Here is a 15,370-nt window from a genome sequence, read left to right as displayed (position 1 = left end):
TCACACACACAATTAGGTTCATTTGGCTGGGAAATAAATCAGTAGAATGAACAGAATGCAGTCTGGTTATGATCAGAAACGTGTTTTATTGATGGGTAAAAGTAAATGCATGTCTGACTGACACATGCTTTGTTTGAAGCTAACATTACCACATTATTTACTGGACATCAGCCATCACCAGCACACTCACAGCATCACACACTGCTCTATAGTAATAATCAAACCACTGTGAGGCATATGGGGGGATGTGTTCACTCTGAACAGCTGAGACTCTCACTGTCACCATGGTTACGATAAGATTCCTCATGAACAGTCATAAAGTCCAGCTCAGAGTTCATGAATCGTGACACAACATTGAAGTTTCTCAGTGTGGTGGAACACGTGTTAGTCCTGGTAGTGGTCCATGCTAAGTGTAATTACAGTACAGTCCTCACACACCTGAACTGTTGTGTTTCAGTCACAGTCACTGTTTATTTGGTACTACACATAGTGTAAATGACATACACACAACACACATAATAAATAAAAAATATATAATAAATAAAAAAATATTAAATCAATATTACAACTGTGAATCAATCATCTTTGGAGAAACAAATATTTCACTGTCATGGAACAACAAACTGAATAAAACTGTTGAGCAGAAACACACTGAATAAGTAGATAAAAAATGTGGAGGTAAAAATAAGCTATAAACAGCTACAACACATTTGTATTTGTGTAATCAGTGTGATGATGTGATGATATCTCTGTGTTGTGTGTAGATGCTGAAGGATGTGACTTTGGATTGTAAAATATGTTATTAAAGCCTGAAGTAACTTGTAGCTGAGTGGATAAAAGGATGTGATCAGTCACGGTTATTGTTATGGAACTTCTACATCTGAATATGAATGATTCAGCTCCCAAACTGCTGGAAATGTGGGACGGGTTCTAACACTTCACCAAAACTGCTTCATCCTGGAAAAGAGGTTTGAGGTGAGACTGCTGTCATACGCCAGTCCTGGTGAGTTTATCATACTTAATGCTGAAAGACAGAGAAGAGCATCAGTGTAAACAAACGTCATCAGTATAAACACACACACACACACACACACACATAGTAAAAGTGACAATATTATATAGTACACAGTGAATATTACTCAGTATCAGTACAGTTTTACTACAGTACAGTAAAGAGACAGTAAGTCAGTAACTCACTGTAGTGTCTCCAGTTTACAGTGTGGATCCTTCAGTAGATCAGAGAGCAGCTTCACTCCTGATTCTCCTGGATTATTATAGTACAGATTCAGTTCTCTCAGGTGTGATGAGGAGTTTGACCTCAGAGCTGAAGCCAGAGCAGCACAACCTTCATCTGTAATACTGCAGCGCCACATCCTGCAAGAAAGAAAACCTTCTCACACTTAACACACTCAGTTTTAGCATTGAAAACATGAACTACACAAAATCTCTATATACAGTACATTTACTCTCCATCTCACACACAACAATGAAATTATATCAGATCACTACAATTACAATTACCACAGATGAAAACTGGATGTTGCTGTGTTTAAAACTCTCTCTCTCTTTCTGTGTGTGTGTGTGTGTATACCTCAGTATCTCCAGTATACAGTGTGGATTCTCCAGTCCAGCAGAGAGCAGCTTCACTCCTGAATCCTGCAGTTTATTCTCACTCAGGTCCAGTTCTCTCAGACTGGAGGAGTTTGAGCTGAGAACTGAGGACAGAACTCTACAGCTTTCCTCTGTCAGATTACAGTCACACAGCCTGGAAGAGAAATGATGAAATATCAGAACACTGATCTCAAACACACAAACACAGCCATAATACAGCTAAAGTTTAACATGTAACAGAAATGTCAGTGCAAGCGAGCAGCCTACAAACAATACACATTGATCTGTGTTCAAGTTTCTACAACCAACACTGCAGATATAGTGCATTTTATTACAGAAAATAAAGAATTATAGAACTGTACACTAACAGTTAATAACATGCCAGTACTAGTCGTACTTTACAGTGAGGTCAATAAGGCAATTTCTCTGATGTTATCTGTCCTCATGGAGCCGCTACCATGTCCAGCTTTATAACAGATTCTGATAGCGTGTCGAGTGAACTTTTCTGATCTTTTTGGAATGTAACAAACACAAAAGCTAAAGTAAATCTGATCAAATATTATTATGTGGCTGTTGTTGTCAACTGTAAATAACAGTTTCTTGATTTGGGAAAGACGTTGTTGTTCTGAAACATAGTTAGCTTTTTTACTCAGTCACATTAGACAGAAGATAGAAAACTTTCCAGAAAGTTCCACAGGACATCTGGTTCAGGAGTTGAATAAAGTTATATAATAAAAAACCGGCCAACCAAACAAACAAATAAATAAATAAATTACAATAAATGTGTTATAATTTGTGAATGAAAAATGTTTTCTTTTTCAGCAGCCCTGATTTTTTTCTTCCTGTTTAAATCTGAATACGAAAACAGTTAAAAATATTTTGAGCACTTAACAGATACAGATACAGATAATAGCATTGTGTTACACCTCTAGCAGGGACACAAGATCTAAACAGCTATAATTACAATTCGTAAGTACAGTTTTTATTCATATTATATAATTAATCTAGAAAGTAAATCTGATTCTCACAAACACATTTCAGCTTCTTACAAATATTTAAATCATATTCCAAAATTTACAGCTATATAAAACACACATGCAATCATTTCTGTATGTAATATTTTCTGATAAAATGATAATGTGACCTCTGTATGCGTGTGTGTGTGTGTGTGTATACCTCAGTATCTCCAGTGTACAGTGTGGATTCTCCAGTCCAGCAGAGAGCAGCTTCACTCCTGAATCCTGTAGTTTATTCTCACCCAGGTTCAGTTCTCTCAGACTGGAGGAGTTTGAGCTGAGAACTGAGGACAGAACTCTACAGCTTTCATCCGTCAGATTACACCCACACAGCCTGGAAGAGAAATGATGAAATATCAGAACACTGATCTCAAACACACAAACACAGCCATAATACAGCTAAAGTTTAACATGTAACAGAAATGTCAGTGTGTTTCTCTCACACACAGAAATCAGAGGACAGGACACCACATCAGCACATTTACAGGAGCAGGGACGTCTTTCTGCACTCCACAATCTCTCAGCTACAATTTATTATAAGACCATTAGGTCATGTACATAACACACACGTGAGAGCGAGAAGCCTACAAACAATACACTCTGATCTGTGTTCAAGTTTCTACAACCAACACTGCAGATATAGTGCATTTTATTACAGAAAATAAAGAATTATAGAACTGTACACTATCAGTTAATAACATGCCAATAGTAGTCGTACTTTACAGTGAGTTATATGTTGAATTTCACAGAGACGGTAAAACAGTTGGTGTGTGTTCTTCTCCATACAGTTACAAACCTGTCATCTCGAGACCTCCAATTTTACAGACACTGGTTCAGTTGTTTGGTGTGGCCAGAGTACAGGTGCAGTGTTCACATACATCCAAGCAGATCCAAACTAAAGAAAAAGTTTGATCTCTCCAAACCAAACAAGGTAAGTGTGAAAATGTCCATATATGATAGAAAAAAAATGTCTAATGATAGATATTTTCTTATATAATCTATATAGCCCATGTTGCAAAAGTTACTTTTCAGTAGCTGATTTATGTCATTAAGGTCACAGCCAGGAGCTACTAGCAGTGTGCTGTGACAAACTCCCCACAACACTCTGACACAGAACAGACATCAGCCCAACTAAAAGCTTGTCATGTAATGGAGATACAGTTGCAGACTTTTATTGTGCACAGTGAAAAATAAGCAACTATGATGATGAAAAAACACAAAACAACAAAACATAAGGACTATGGGCAAGACTATGGCAGGCAAATCAACAACAGAAGCCTGACAAAAGACACCGCAAAACTAGAACTTAAATAGTGGTGCTGATTAGGGTGAAACAGGAAACAGGTGAACAGTGGAGTATGTGACATGGTATTGTGATGTGCAGTGGCTGATGGGTACTGTAGTTCAGTGCAGTTTAGGATCTAACCTGACAAGGATGAGGAACTGGTACTTAGGTGTACTCTTAGTTGGACTCCTAAAACTTGAAGTTGAACAGAATGTTTTAATATATGCTTTTTATATTTTGTATTTGTATTGTTCCAATTTTGACAGTGTTATGTTTCTGTTGTTCTCATTTGTGATAGTTCTGTTCAATGTCACTTTCAAATAAAACGAGAAAAGTAACAGTACCTGTCACTAGTGTTTACTTCACAAAATTCACAAAAAAGCAGTCATGATGCAGTCAGAGAAAACATAATAAATCAATATAAGAGTTTGTCCATATGACCCAGTGCTAACTGCAGACATAACGTGTTAGTGTAAAAAGTGAAACAATCTTCTGTAAAAGTACCAGAGGTTTATTTAAAGATGATTAGAATAATTATTAACAAGCATTAATCCAAACAGTGCAGTTCAATATTACATTAAAATAACAAACCATACAGTAATATATTTATAAATAAAAATACTCACTCAGCTTTTCTGGAGGCTTTGACCACTGGCAGCAGCCTCAGAAGACATTCCTCTGATCGGTCATATTTCCTCAAATTAAACACATCCAGCTCCTGTTCTGAGTTCAGTAACACAAATACCAGAGCTGACCACTGAGCAGGAGAGAGTCTGGTTCCACTCAGACACCTGTAACCTCCTCTGTTCAGGTAAGTTTGTACTTCCCGCACTAGAGAATGATCATTCAGTTCATTCAGACAATGGAACAGATTGATGGATTTCTCTGGAGATGGATTCTCCCTGATCTTCTCTTTGATGTATTCGACAGTTTCCTGTTTGCTGTGAGAGCTGCTTCCTGTCTGTGGCATTAAGCCTCGTAAGAGAGTCTGATTGGACTCCAGGGAGAGACCCATTAGGAAGCGGAGGAAGAGGTCCAGGTGTCCATTCTCACTCTGTAAGGCCTTGTCCACTGCACTCCTGAGGAAATCAGACATGTTTGACTTTCTGAAAAGATCAGACAGATCAGTGATTTGTTGTTCTGTTACATTTCTGGTGATGAAGGAGAGAAATGCATATAAAGCAGCCAGAAACTCCTGAACACTCAGATGTACAAAGCTGAACACCTTCCCCAGGTGAAGCCCAAACTCCTCTCTGAAGATTTGGGTACACATTCCTGAGTACACTGACACTTCTCTGACATCAATGCCACACTCTCTCAGGTCTTCCTCATAGAAGATCAGGTTTCCTATCTCCAGCTGTTGGAAAGCCAGTTTTCCCAGTGCCAGGATACTCTCTCTGGTCTGCTGAGGATCAGAGTCACATTTCTGATGGTACTTTTGGTCCTTGTGTTTGATCTGAAAGATCAGGAAGTGTGTGAACATTTGAGTCAGAGTCTTGGGGATCTCTCCACTCTCTGCTTCACCCAACATTCTCTCTAGAACAGTGGCTGAAATCCAGCAGAAGACTGGGATGTGGCACATGATGTAGAGGCTTCTTGAAGACTTCGTGTGTGTGATGATTTTATTGGCCAGGCTCTGATCACTGATCCTCTTCCTGAAGTACTCCTCTTTCTGAGGATCACTGAAGCCTCGTACCTCTGTTACCTGGTCTACACACTCAGGAGGGATCTGATTGGCTGCTCCTGGTCGAGAGGTTATCCAGAGGAGAGCAGAGGGAAGCAGATTCCCCTTGATGAGGTTTGTCAGCAGCACATCCACTGAGGCTGACTCTGTCACATCACACAATCTCTCATTGTTCTGGAAATTTAGAGGAAGTCGACACTCATCCAGACCATCAAAGATCAAAACCACTTTGTAGGACTCACAGTCTATTAATTTTAGTTTTCTCATTTCTGGGAAAAAGTGACGAAGAAGATTCATCAGAGTGAGATTTTCCTGCTTCATCAGATTCAGCTCTCTAAAGGGAAGAGGAAACATGAAAAAGATGTCCTGATTTGCTTTTCCTTCAGCCCAGTCCAGAATGAACTTCTGCACAGAGACTGTTTTTCCAATTCCAGCAACTCCTTTAGTCAGCACAGTTCTGATGGACTTGTCTTTAAAGAGATCATTACATTTGATGGGTGTCTCCTGTGTTGCTGGTCTCCTGGACGCTGTCTCAATCTGTCTCATCTCATGTTCATTATTGACATCTCCACTCCAACCCTCTGTGATGTAGAGCTCTGTGTAGATCTCATTCAGAAGTGCTGAGCTTCCATGCTGTGAGATTCCTTCATTAATTCTTTTAAACTTCTCCCTCAGATTGGATTTCAACTTTGACTGATACACAGGCGACACAGACTCTAATAAACAAAGTAATAACATGTTTTAGTGCAAAATCCCTGAGCACAATATAAAATGTAAAATTCTTTCAAATGCTGCTGTTCATTCCTGATTCACATACTAAACATTATTGAAGGAACAGGACCATTGTACAGAGTAACCACAAGCTGGACCACGAACAGAACAGAAAAGCACCAGATGTACATGATACTAAAATCAAACTTAAAACTAAAAGTGTTAATATCTAAAACAATTTCCTCTCTCTAAAGTGAACCTGATGGAATAAAGCCATGACTCAGAGCTCTTACTGTTGTGCAGTGTGTTAGCGAGATCTGTGTGGTTCATGTTCTTCAGGACGTGCAGTGTGATCTTCAGCACTCCCTCTCTGACACTCTGCAGATCCTCCTCATCCTCCACCTCCCTCTCAGTGCATTCTGGGTAATCTGGACTCAGCAGCTTCCTAAACCTCTTCAGCTCATTCTTTATCAGAGTGATGACTTCGTGTTCCAGCTCCTGGTTAGAAACATACAGTAACAGATCTAAATATTATAATGTTACACAGTGAGAGATGCTTTTATTTTATGAAAAGATGAAAAGTCTCTTTTTAGTACCACAGTTACAATTGAAATTCTGTCTGATTACACATAATTCTGCTGTACAGTGATAAATCTATAAATTGTCATTATCATAAATTAAAACCTGCAAGCTACTTAAACACAAGAAACACACATTAAAAATACACACACTTTGAATATGGACTTCAACTGATTTCTGCTGATGTTTGATTTCCTCTTTTGTGGTCTGTGAACAAACAAAACACATCATGTAATATGGACTATATGTATTCATAGCTGCACAACACACACTAATAAATACAGACACAGATATTTAACAGTATGCTCTTAACATAATACACTGATTTCAGGATTTCCTAACTGACACTAACATATTTAGAAAAATTTTTTTTGAAAGAATGAATGAATAAAATAGTTATATTGTAATTGATTTCCCAGGTGTAAATGTTCTTCTGTAGCACCACAGTCCCTCCAGCTCAGGGACTGCAGGCTGAACTGAACTCTTAAAGCAGTTTTCCTCACTGCCAGTCCGAGAGCTGCAGCACTGCACAGTTTAGTGTTTTACTGCTTCAACACCTGATAAAGCTCATGAAGGGCTTCATAATGAGACGAGTGAGTTTGATCAGGTGGAACACTGCTGTAAAACACCTCACTACACTGACCTCACATCAGTAGAACTGTCTCTGTCTCTGAAGGTAATTGGATCTTCCATTGACGCGTCACTCTTCATGGACACACAGCTGGGTTCTGGTGAGTCTGAACTCTTTCCCTCCATCATTCTAGAATTACAACAGAAATATCAGCAATAATTAATACTCTGCTGTCTCAGCACTGTTAAACAATGTGTTCATCATTAAACACCAAGAATTCCATCTTTTTAATTCAGCTACAGTCTGCACACTTATTCAAACAGGAGACTCGCCTCATACCTCAGGAATTACTCTGATGTCAGGAGTCCCAATCACAGCTAACTGACTCAGCTGGGTCTTAAAGCCTGTAGAGTTCACTGACTCAAAGCTCTGCTGCTCTTATGCTACACATTACACAGTCCTTTCTACTCTTCTCAGTAGTCACGTTTACATGGACACTTTTTGTTTCAATTGGAATGAAATCATTCAGATTGATTAATCCGATCGCAGTGTTTACAAGAATGCTGAATAAAGCAATCGGGTTGATATGCGCGTTTACATGACAGAATCGGATTTGATCTCCTGACATGCGCACAGTGCACGAATACACGTTTCCCGCCGTTCCAACATGCAGATACTAGCAGCCACTCTCTTGCCATTAAAATGCCCCTTCCCGAGCCCAGAACAAGGCATCTGTGGATGAGGGTCCGAAGCAAGGACAACGGGGGACAACGTCATCTTGCACCACTTCACAGACGAGGAGAGGAAGGAGAATTTTAGGATGACACGACAGTCATTTATGACACTATGCTCAATGGTGGAGGGGAACATGGCACCTGGTGAGGCTACGGTCAGAGCCCCAATACCGCTGACAGCCGTGCGTCATACGTCATTACGTGATTTGTACGTCATTGCACATGCGCAGAATTATCTGGTTTCATTTTCAATCCTATGAAGTGTTTACATGTCCTCTCCATCGGATTAGAAAAGGTTTAAACCACCCCTTACAATCTGAATGAAATTTTAATCGGTTTTGGCCAATTCATTCCGATTGACATGTTTACATGTGACTTTATAAATCTGATTGTGCTTCTAGTCCAATTACGATCGGATTATTAGTGTCCATGTAAATGCAGCTAGTGATATATTCACTGCTATTAAACACCTTAAAGCAAAGTTTAGCTCCTCTGTTAACTAGTGAGTGTTTAGAGATACAGATCTCTTCCCACGAGATGGTGCACTGTAAAAGATGAACATTCATCTTACTTATTTTTTCTCATTATGATTGAGTTTTTATTACTTTTTTGTGATGCACCTATTACTTAATGCATTGCAATTAAGTTTACTGAACTTGATTATTTGTGTTCTTGGGAAACAGTTGAAAATTAGGCTTTCAGTTCATTTGAGCATGTGCTAGAGCACCAGGCATTTGCACTTAGCACCACTCAGGCAAACACCCCGTGGGCAATTTCACTGGGCAGTTTGCGTTCCTGTTTTGTGTTGTTGAATGGCGGTAAGTTATTTACACCAGTTTACTTTGATAGTGATGGGATCAGGACATAGCTAGTTAGCTATGGAATTAGCTTTGTTGCAAAAGTATTAAACATAACTTTTAAAGTAATGTACAGAAATATATAATGAGAAAGAAATACAATGACCTCAGTGGCAAAAATTTAACACAGTCTTCAAATAAACAGCATTCTTTGTTAACAGTTTTCTAAGCTTCCTTTTTGCTAATCATAGTTCATGAATGCGCCACCAGAGTTTTTGTTTATTTATGCTCTGCGAGTTTACATTCGCCATTCTGGCACAAATCTCTCGTGTGGGTCGGGCTTAACAGTGATTTACTCTCATTGGTTAGTGAGATTTGGATGGACAGCTCCCTGACCTGGAAGCAGAGCCTTCAGTAGTGTGAATTTTGAATCTTCAACAAATGTCAAGTAAGAAATATATAACCACAAAGGCCTCTATATACATTTATGATTTAATCAATATAATTCCCAGTTCAAATTTCTGATTATAAAATTTGCCTTTTTTTAAAAAAAATAAAATTAGTTTGTCCATTACTTGACTGTTAAGAGACAAAACCTCTGTGTTGTATCTGGTGTGTAAGCAAATAGCGAGGTAAGAAATAATGTGGTATTGTTAAAAACTCTGCTTTGAGCTTTATTGTCCCTTGCATGGTTTGTATGGTTTATTTCTTTGGATTTTTTGCAGAATTCCAAAGAGTTGCAACTAAAAATCTACAGTAGCTGTTCTTTGGGTCATTGGACAACCATACTCCACATTTGATTGAAATCTGGTTGGCAAAACACTCTCAAACTTTCTACACCAGGTTAATACAAAGGTGGGCTACATATTGCATTAATATTAACTTAAATTTTATGTCTTCTAATTAAATTTTTAGACTTATTTATTTACCTAAAATGTTTGAGGCTGTCCATGCAAAATTTTGGGTTTGCAAATGTATTTCTGCCATAAGTTCAACTAAAGCCACCTGTTACAGACTCCACTCCTTGTGGTTAATTTATAAAGTTAATTAGTTAATTCATCTCCATTTTTGAGAGACACAGGATGTTATAGCAATGCAAACTCTTGTGCTTTGTGGTTTCCCCATCCTCCTCGGTGACAATGACCCAGAATTCTTCTGACTGTTTTGTAAGTGTCTATAGTTTTGTTAGTTTTAGTTTAGTTTATTTTTATAATCCATAATCTATATTTATAAACTATAATCTATTTTTTATAGCTTCCTGCCAACTACCTTAAAAAACTGTGCTCAAGTGTACCTAGGAGTATTGGTGATGTTTTAAACACAAAGGGTGGTCACCAAACATGGATTTTGATTTTTTTTTTTTACATTTACTGAACCTCGCATGCAGTTAATTGATAAAAACTATTCATGGCATTATTTTTGATCATCATAATTTTACAACATTTGTTTCCAAACTGCCTAAAACTTTTGCGCAGTACTGTGTATAATCAAATAGTTACTGTAGGTTTCCTGTCAGACGCTGAGCACTTTTCATTCCAGGCAGAGATGATGGTAAGTACAACTTAGAGGTTAGTTACACGCTCAGAAACATCTTGATGATTCATCTGTAAAACATCTGTAAAAATGATGCGAGGGGCAAGCCAGCTCTTCTTTAGCCTCCTTTTGAATAAACAGGCTTTGCTGTGCCTCCTGAGCAGGTGATCATTTGAAGGCACTGGATAGATGCAGAAAATGAAGCACAGAGAAATCTAACTTCTAACTCTGCTGATCACATGTAAGACTCAGATGTAACTGGGGACTTTACTCAGGTGTCTGTGGGTATATTGACAGTCATTCCTGAAGACAGTCCAAAGCCAGGAACAACCCAGCCACATAATACACTTGTGCTGAGGCCATGACCTTTTTTTTCATGTTCTGCAAATTTAGAGGTGATACGTACATGTAAAAATCAATTACTGCTCCTTTAACACTCTCCTCTTAACACAATACACTGATATCAGGATTTCCTAACTGACAATAACATATTTAGAAATAAATGTTTCAATGAATGAATGAATAAAATGGTCATATTGTCATTAATTTGCCGGGTGTAAACCACAGACCCTCCAGCTCAGGGACTGCAGGCTGAACTGAACTCTTAAAGCAGTTTTCCTCACTGCCAGTCCGAGAGCTGCAGCACTGCACAGTTTAGTGTTTTACTGCTTCAACACCTGATAAAGCTCATGAAGGGCTTCATAATGAGACGAGTGAGTTTGATCAGGTGGAACACCGCTGTAAAACACCTCACTATACTGACCTCACATCAGTAGAACTGTCTCTGTCTCTGAAGGTAATTGGATGATCCATTGACACGTCACTCTTCATGGACACACAGCTGGGTTCTGGTGAGTCTGATCTCTTTCCCTCCATCATTCTAGAATTACAACAGAAATATCATCAATAAACACTTGCTTCAAGTCATGTTTTAGTTGACTAAAAGTCTGGGCATTTTAGTCTTATCTTAGTCAAAGAAAGTAAGTATTTTAGTCTAGTTTGTCACTGAAAACTGTAGACATTTTTAGCCATAAGATTATTATTGATTAACATTTCAGTCAATCTAGTCTAGCCAAAACCAATATTTTTTTTGTCATTTTATGTTTTGTCATTTTGTCATTTATTTTGTCTTATTTCACTTATTTCACATGAGATTTAGCTTATCATTATCTGATGAAACACACAGGTTGAATGATTAAGAATGCATCTTTGCAGAACGTGTCTGGTCTGATGTGTCCATTTAAGGAATACATCCAGACATGGAACATGTTCTGATTTCCACATTTATTTTGAACCAACACGATTCAACAACTGGAGTGCAATATTATCTTTAAAACAACTATAAAATAGTGAGCAGTACAGAAAAAAAAGTTTTGAAACCAATTTTTTGGATGTGTGAAGTACCAACCTAACGTTACCACCAAAACGTAAACCTACCTCAATATCTTTGTGGTTAGCCTTCATATGGCTGGCTGAGATTTTTTGTATTCTTTCTAGATGTTGTGTTTCCACATTGCTTCCCTTCTGATATAACAAGGCATTTGCTTTTTTTGTTCTTAGCCTCAGTATAGAGAACATGGGCCCAAATATCAGATCTTCTCTTTCTCCCAAATCAAATTGTTGCTGTCACTATTTAATGAACATTAGATTGAGAGGTACTCCCCACTGGGCTTGCTTAGTCCTGATATGCCGCACATAGCACAAGAAAGGAAACTGCCACTCATGCCATCCAATGAACAGGATATTTGGATTGTAATTTAGAAAAAAGTCTATAATATTTTGTCAACAAAAATATTTTTGTAAAGTTTTTATTTTGTTTTTACTACATTTTAGTCTAGTCTTTTTTTCGTCAACAATACTGCATGCTGATATAATTAGTTTTTAATGATGTCGGTGTCGTCTCATCATTGTCTCGTCTTAGTCATGGAGAAAAAGGTCGTTGACAAACATTTTTCATCATAGTTTTCATTAATGAAATTAACACCAATCAGAACATACATAGACTATTCCTATAGATATTGTTAACCAAACCATGGTGTCTAAATTTATTATACAATTCATGGTACCTAATGTGTGTGAATTTGAAGGGATTAGCAAACCAACTATTTAGAAGGGCTTTGCATGACATACAGCAAGCTACCATCCCATAACACTGATCAATAAGAAGCAAAATAAGAAGAACAAAAATGACCTAACACACATCATAATTCTTTCAACTGTGCCTTTAAAATATGTATTCTAAAATCATTCTAAAAGTAATCTGAATAAGTGACCCTTTTAAATTAGTGTAACAGAATACATCACTGATTACATTGATGAGAGAGTATTGAATATTCAGCCATGGATACTTCATTTAAATGTTCAGCCCAACCTTCCTGTTTTACTGCTTCGACAGCCGATAAAGCTCATGAAGGGCTTCATAATGAGACGAGTGAGTTTGATCAGGTGGAACACTGCCATAAACCACCTCGCTATACTGACCTCACATCAGTAGAACTGTCTCTGTCTCTGCCTAAAACTTTTGCGTAGTAATGTGTACTCAATCAGTTATTGCAGGTTTCTTGTCAGATGCTGAGCACTTTTCATTCCAGGCAGAGATGATGGTTAGTACACCTTAGGGGTTAGTTACACGGTCAGAAACATCTTGATGATTCATCTATAAAACCTAATAATGATGTGAGGGGGCAAGCCATCTCTGCTTTAGCCTCCTTTTGAATAAACAGGCTTTGCTGCGCCTTAATATTGACTGTCATTCCTGAAGACAGTCCAAAGCCAGGAACAACCCAGTTACACCTCCACCCATCTTCCATTGCAATAACACTTGGAGACATTGTCCTTACCCAAATGCACTTTGTCTTGTTTGGACTCAGTGCTGCACATAGACTATAATGCAGGTACGAGGAACATGTTTCACTTTGTGGAGAAGGTGATGTTACAGTTAGCCCAGAAAAAACTCAATCCAGAACTGCTGGCCTTAAAAAATTCTCTGTTGAGCTAGAAGTTTGAGCAAAAATGTTCATCAAATGTTCACCTAATGTTCTGTTCAGATGTAGGACTATGGCTGTGGGTACGTGCTTTTATTTTATTCATTTTTTTAGCCGTTTACATTTAAAGGTTCACACAAAGAATTAAAATTCATTTTAATGCAATTTTATCTGATTTTTTTTTCTATTCTTGGTTTAGTTAAGACAAGGCATATTTATCTCATTTAGTTTAGTATAAGCAGAGACTTCTGAGTTTTAATGTGGAAGATTTTTTCTCCACTCAGATGAGGGGGGATTTTATGTTTGGGCAATAAGTTTGCTGTTCTGAATGGAGGTAGAGGCATAAAATGAACAATGTAGAACTTCAAGTAATTTATCTTCTTTTTTTTTAATTATTAACATTTATTTATTATTATAAATATATTATTATTATTATTACTTATTTGCATTTAACATTTTACAAGTCAACTAATCACTTTTTAAAAGTAACTCACCTCTCATCTTTCTTTAAGTCCTGTTTTCCAGACACACTCATGTTGGAGGTCATGTCTCCTTCTCCAGCAGGACACACGTTTACTTCACTCCAACATCGGTGTGTTAAATCAAACCCTGCATCAGCACAGAGTTCACTTACAGGAAATAGTCACGGTATCAAGTCCTAAAACAACCTGTGTACATTAAACCTTCAGTACAAACCCACAAAACTCTTCTGCATCTAGTGTCACTTCAGTGTGTTTATATATTATAGCTTTAGATTTAGATATTCACTAGGTTTTTACTCCTGAAATGGTTTATTTTCCCCTCGACACAAAATGGAGCTGCTGAGTTTCACTTTCACTTTCACCGTCTACTTGTCAGTTCTGCAAAGGGGGAAGGGCAGTGACGCAGATTGACACGGTGGGAATTAATCATATGCGCATGCGCAATAACGTCACACGTTACGAAATTAAATATTACGGTTTTGTATTCAAAGTGGAGCTCTCCAATCTTTTTTTATGCAATTACAGCATATAAAATGAATTAATTACGCCACCCAATTTCCAAGTATTTTATTTTCATTCAGATTTTTTAAATGAATGAAATATTCCTGTTACTAAAATCTCGGGGGATGTTGGTCTCATATAAGGGATTTCTAGCTCATTTCCAGTCTCACATTTCCCCAAAGGATGTTCCTGTTACTAAAGTCTGACCTGCTGTGGTTCTTGGTGCTGTTCCTATCAGAGTTAATCCACTTTTAAAGAGCTCTATGGAGTCATAATTCCTCTCCTTGCTGTTGCACATCCATACACAGAGTGGTTGGGTGAATTTGTTTCTCTTTCCCATCCAAACCCTGTGTTAGAAATAGAGGAAGATTAGTAGATTAATATATTCATGTCTTACTGGAGCCTTGAGCTCTACTGTATAAATATCTTATAAGAAGCGAGGTTAAAGAGGTATGCTGGAGGTTAATTCATCACTTTTACCAAGTCAGGTTGCAGCTAAAGAAGAGGGATTCTGACAAGTTTTTACTTGTTTTATTACATTCTGTGGGTTTTCTGTGTGATTTATATCAAGACCAGTCTGGACCTGGACATTTAGGAATAATTCATCATTTATTCTGTGTAATTCAGATTTTATTTTGGAGAAGAAATCATCATCCTCCACATTTTTGTTCTGTCTGGTTTGGAGTTGGACATAGTCTGAGACAAGCTCATTATAATGCTGCTTCTTTTACTGATTAAGTAAATTTACATTTTTGTTTTAAGTAAGCTGTTATTTGTTTTTTTGAGAATATCTCACATTTCAGTGCTTGATCTCATTAAAACCTTTAACTGTTTAATTTGTTTGATTTCAACAGCAAGGAATTATGACTCCATAGAGCTCTT

General features: G+C 37.7%; 1 protein-coding gene across 1 annotated transcript; it reads right to left on the bottom strand.

Moving 5' to 3' along the window:
- Window positions 1-2,666: 2,666 nt before the first annotated feature.
- Window positions 2,667-14,300, bottom strand: LOC128318749 (NLR family CARD domain-containing protein 3-like). Its single transcript, XM_053236580.1, has 7 exons — window positions 14,000-14,300; window positions 7,530-7,646; window positions 7,039-7,093; window positions 6,601-6,805; window positions 4,539-6,312; window positions 2,794-2,961; window positions 2,667-2,691 (listed from the first exon to the last, which is right to left on the bottom strand). Exons 1-7 carry the CDS (start codon window positions 14,050-14,052, stop codon window positions 2,667-2,669), a joined length of 2,397 nt encoding a protein of 798 aa, XP_053092555.1. The 5' UTR covers window positions 14,053-14,300.
- Window positions 14,301-15,370: the final 1,070 nt, after the last annotated feature.

This window comes from Pangasianodon hypophthalmus, chromosome 9 (genome assembly GCF_027358585.1).
Source record: "Pangasianodon hypophthalmus isolate fPanHyp1 chromosome 9, fPanHyp1.pri, whole genome shotgun sequence".
Taxonomy (NCBI): domain Eukaryota; kingdom Metazoa; phylum Chordata; class Actinopteri; order Siluriformes; family Pangasiidae; genus Pangasianodon; species Pangasianodon hypophthalmus.
The sequence above is the reverse complement of the archived record's forward strand: the minus strand, read 5'-3'. Positions and strand labels throughout refer to the sequence as shown.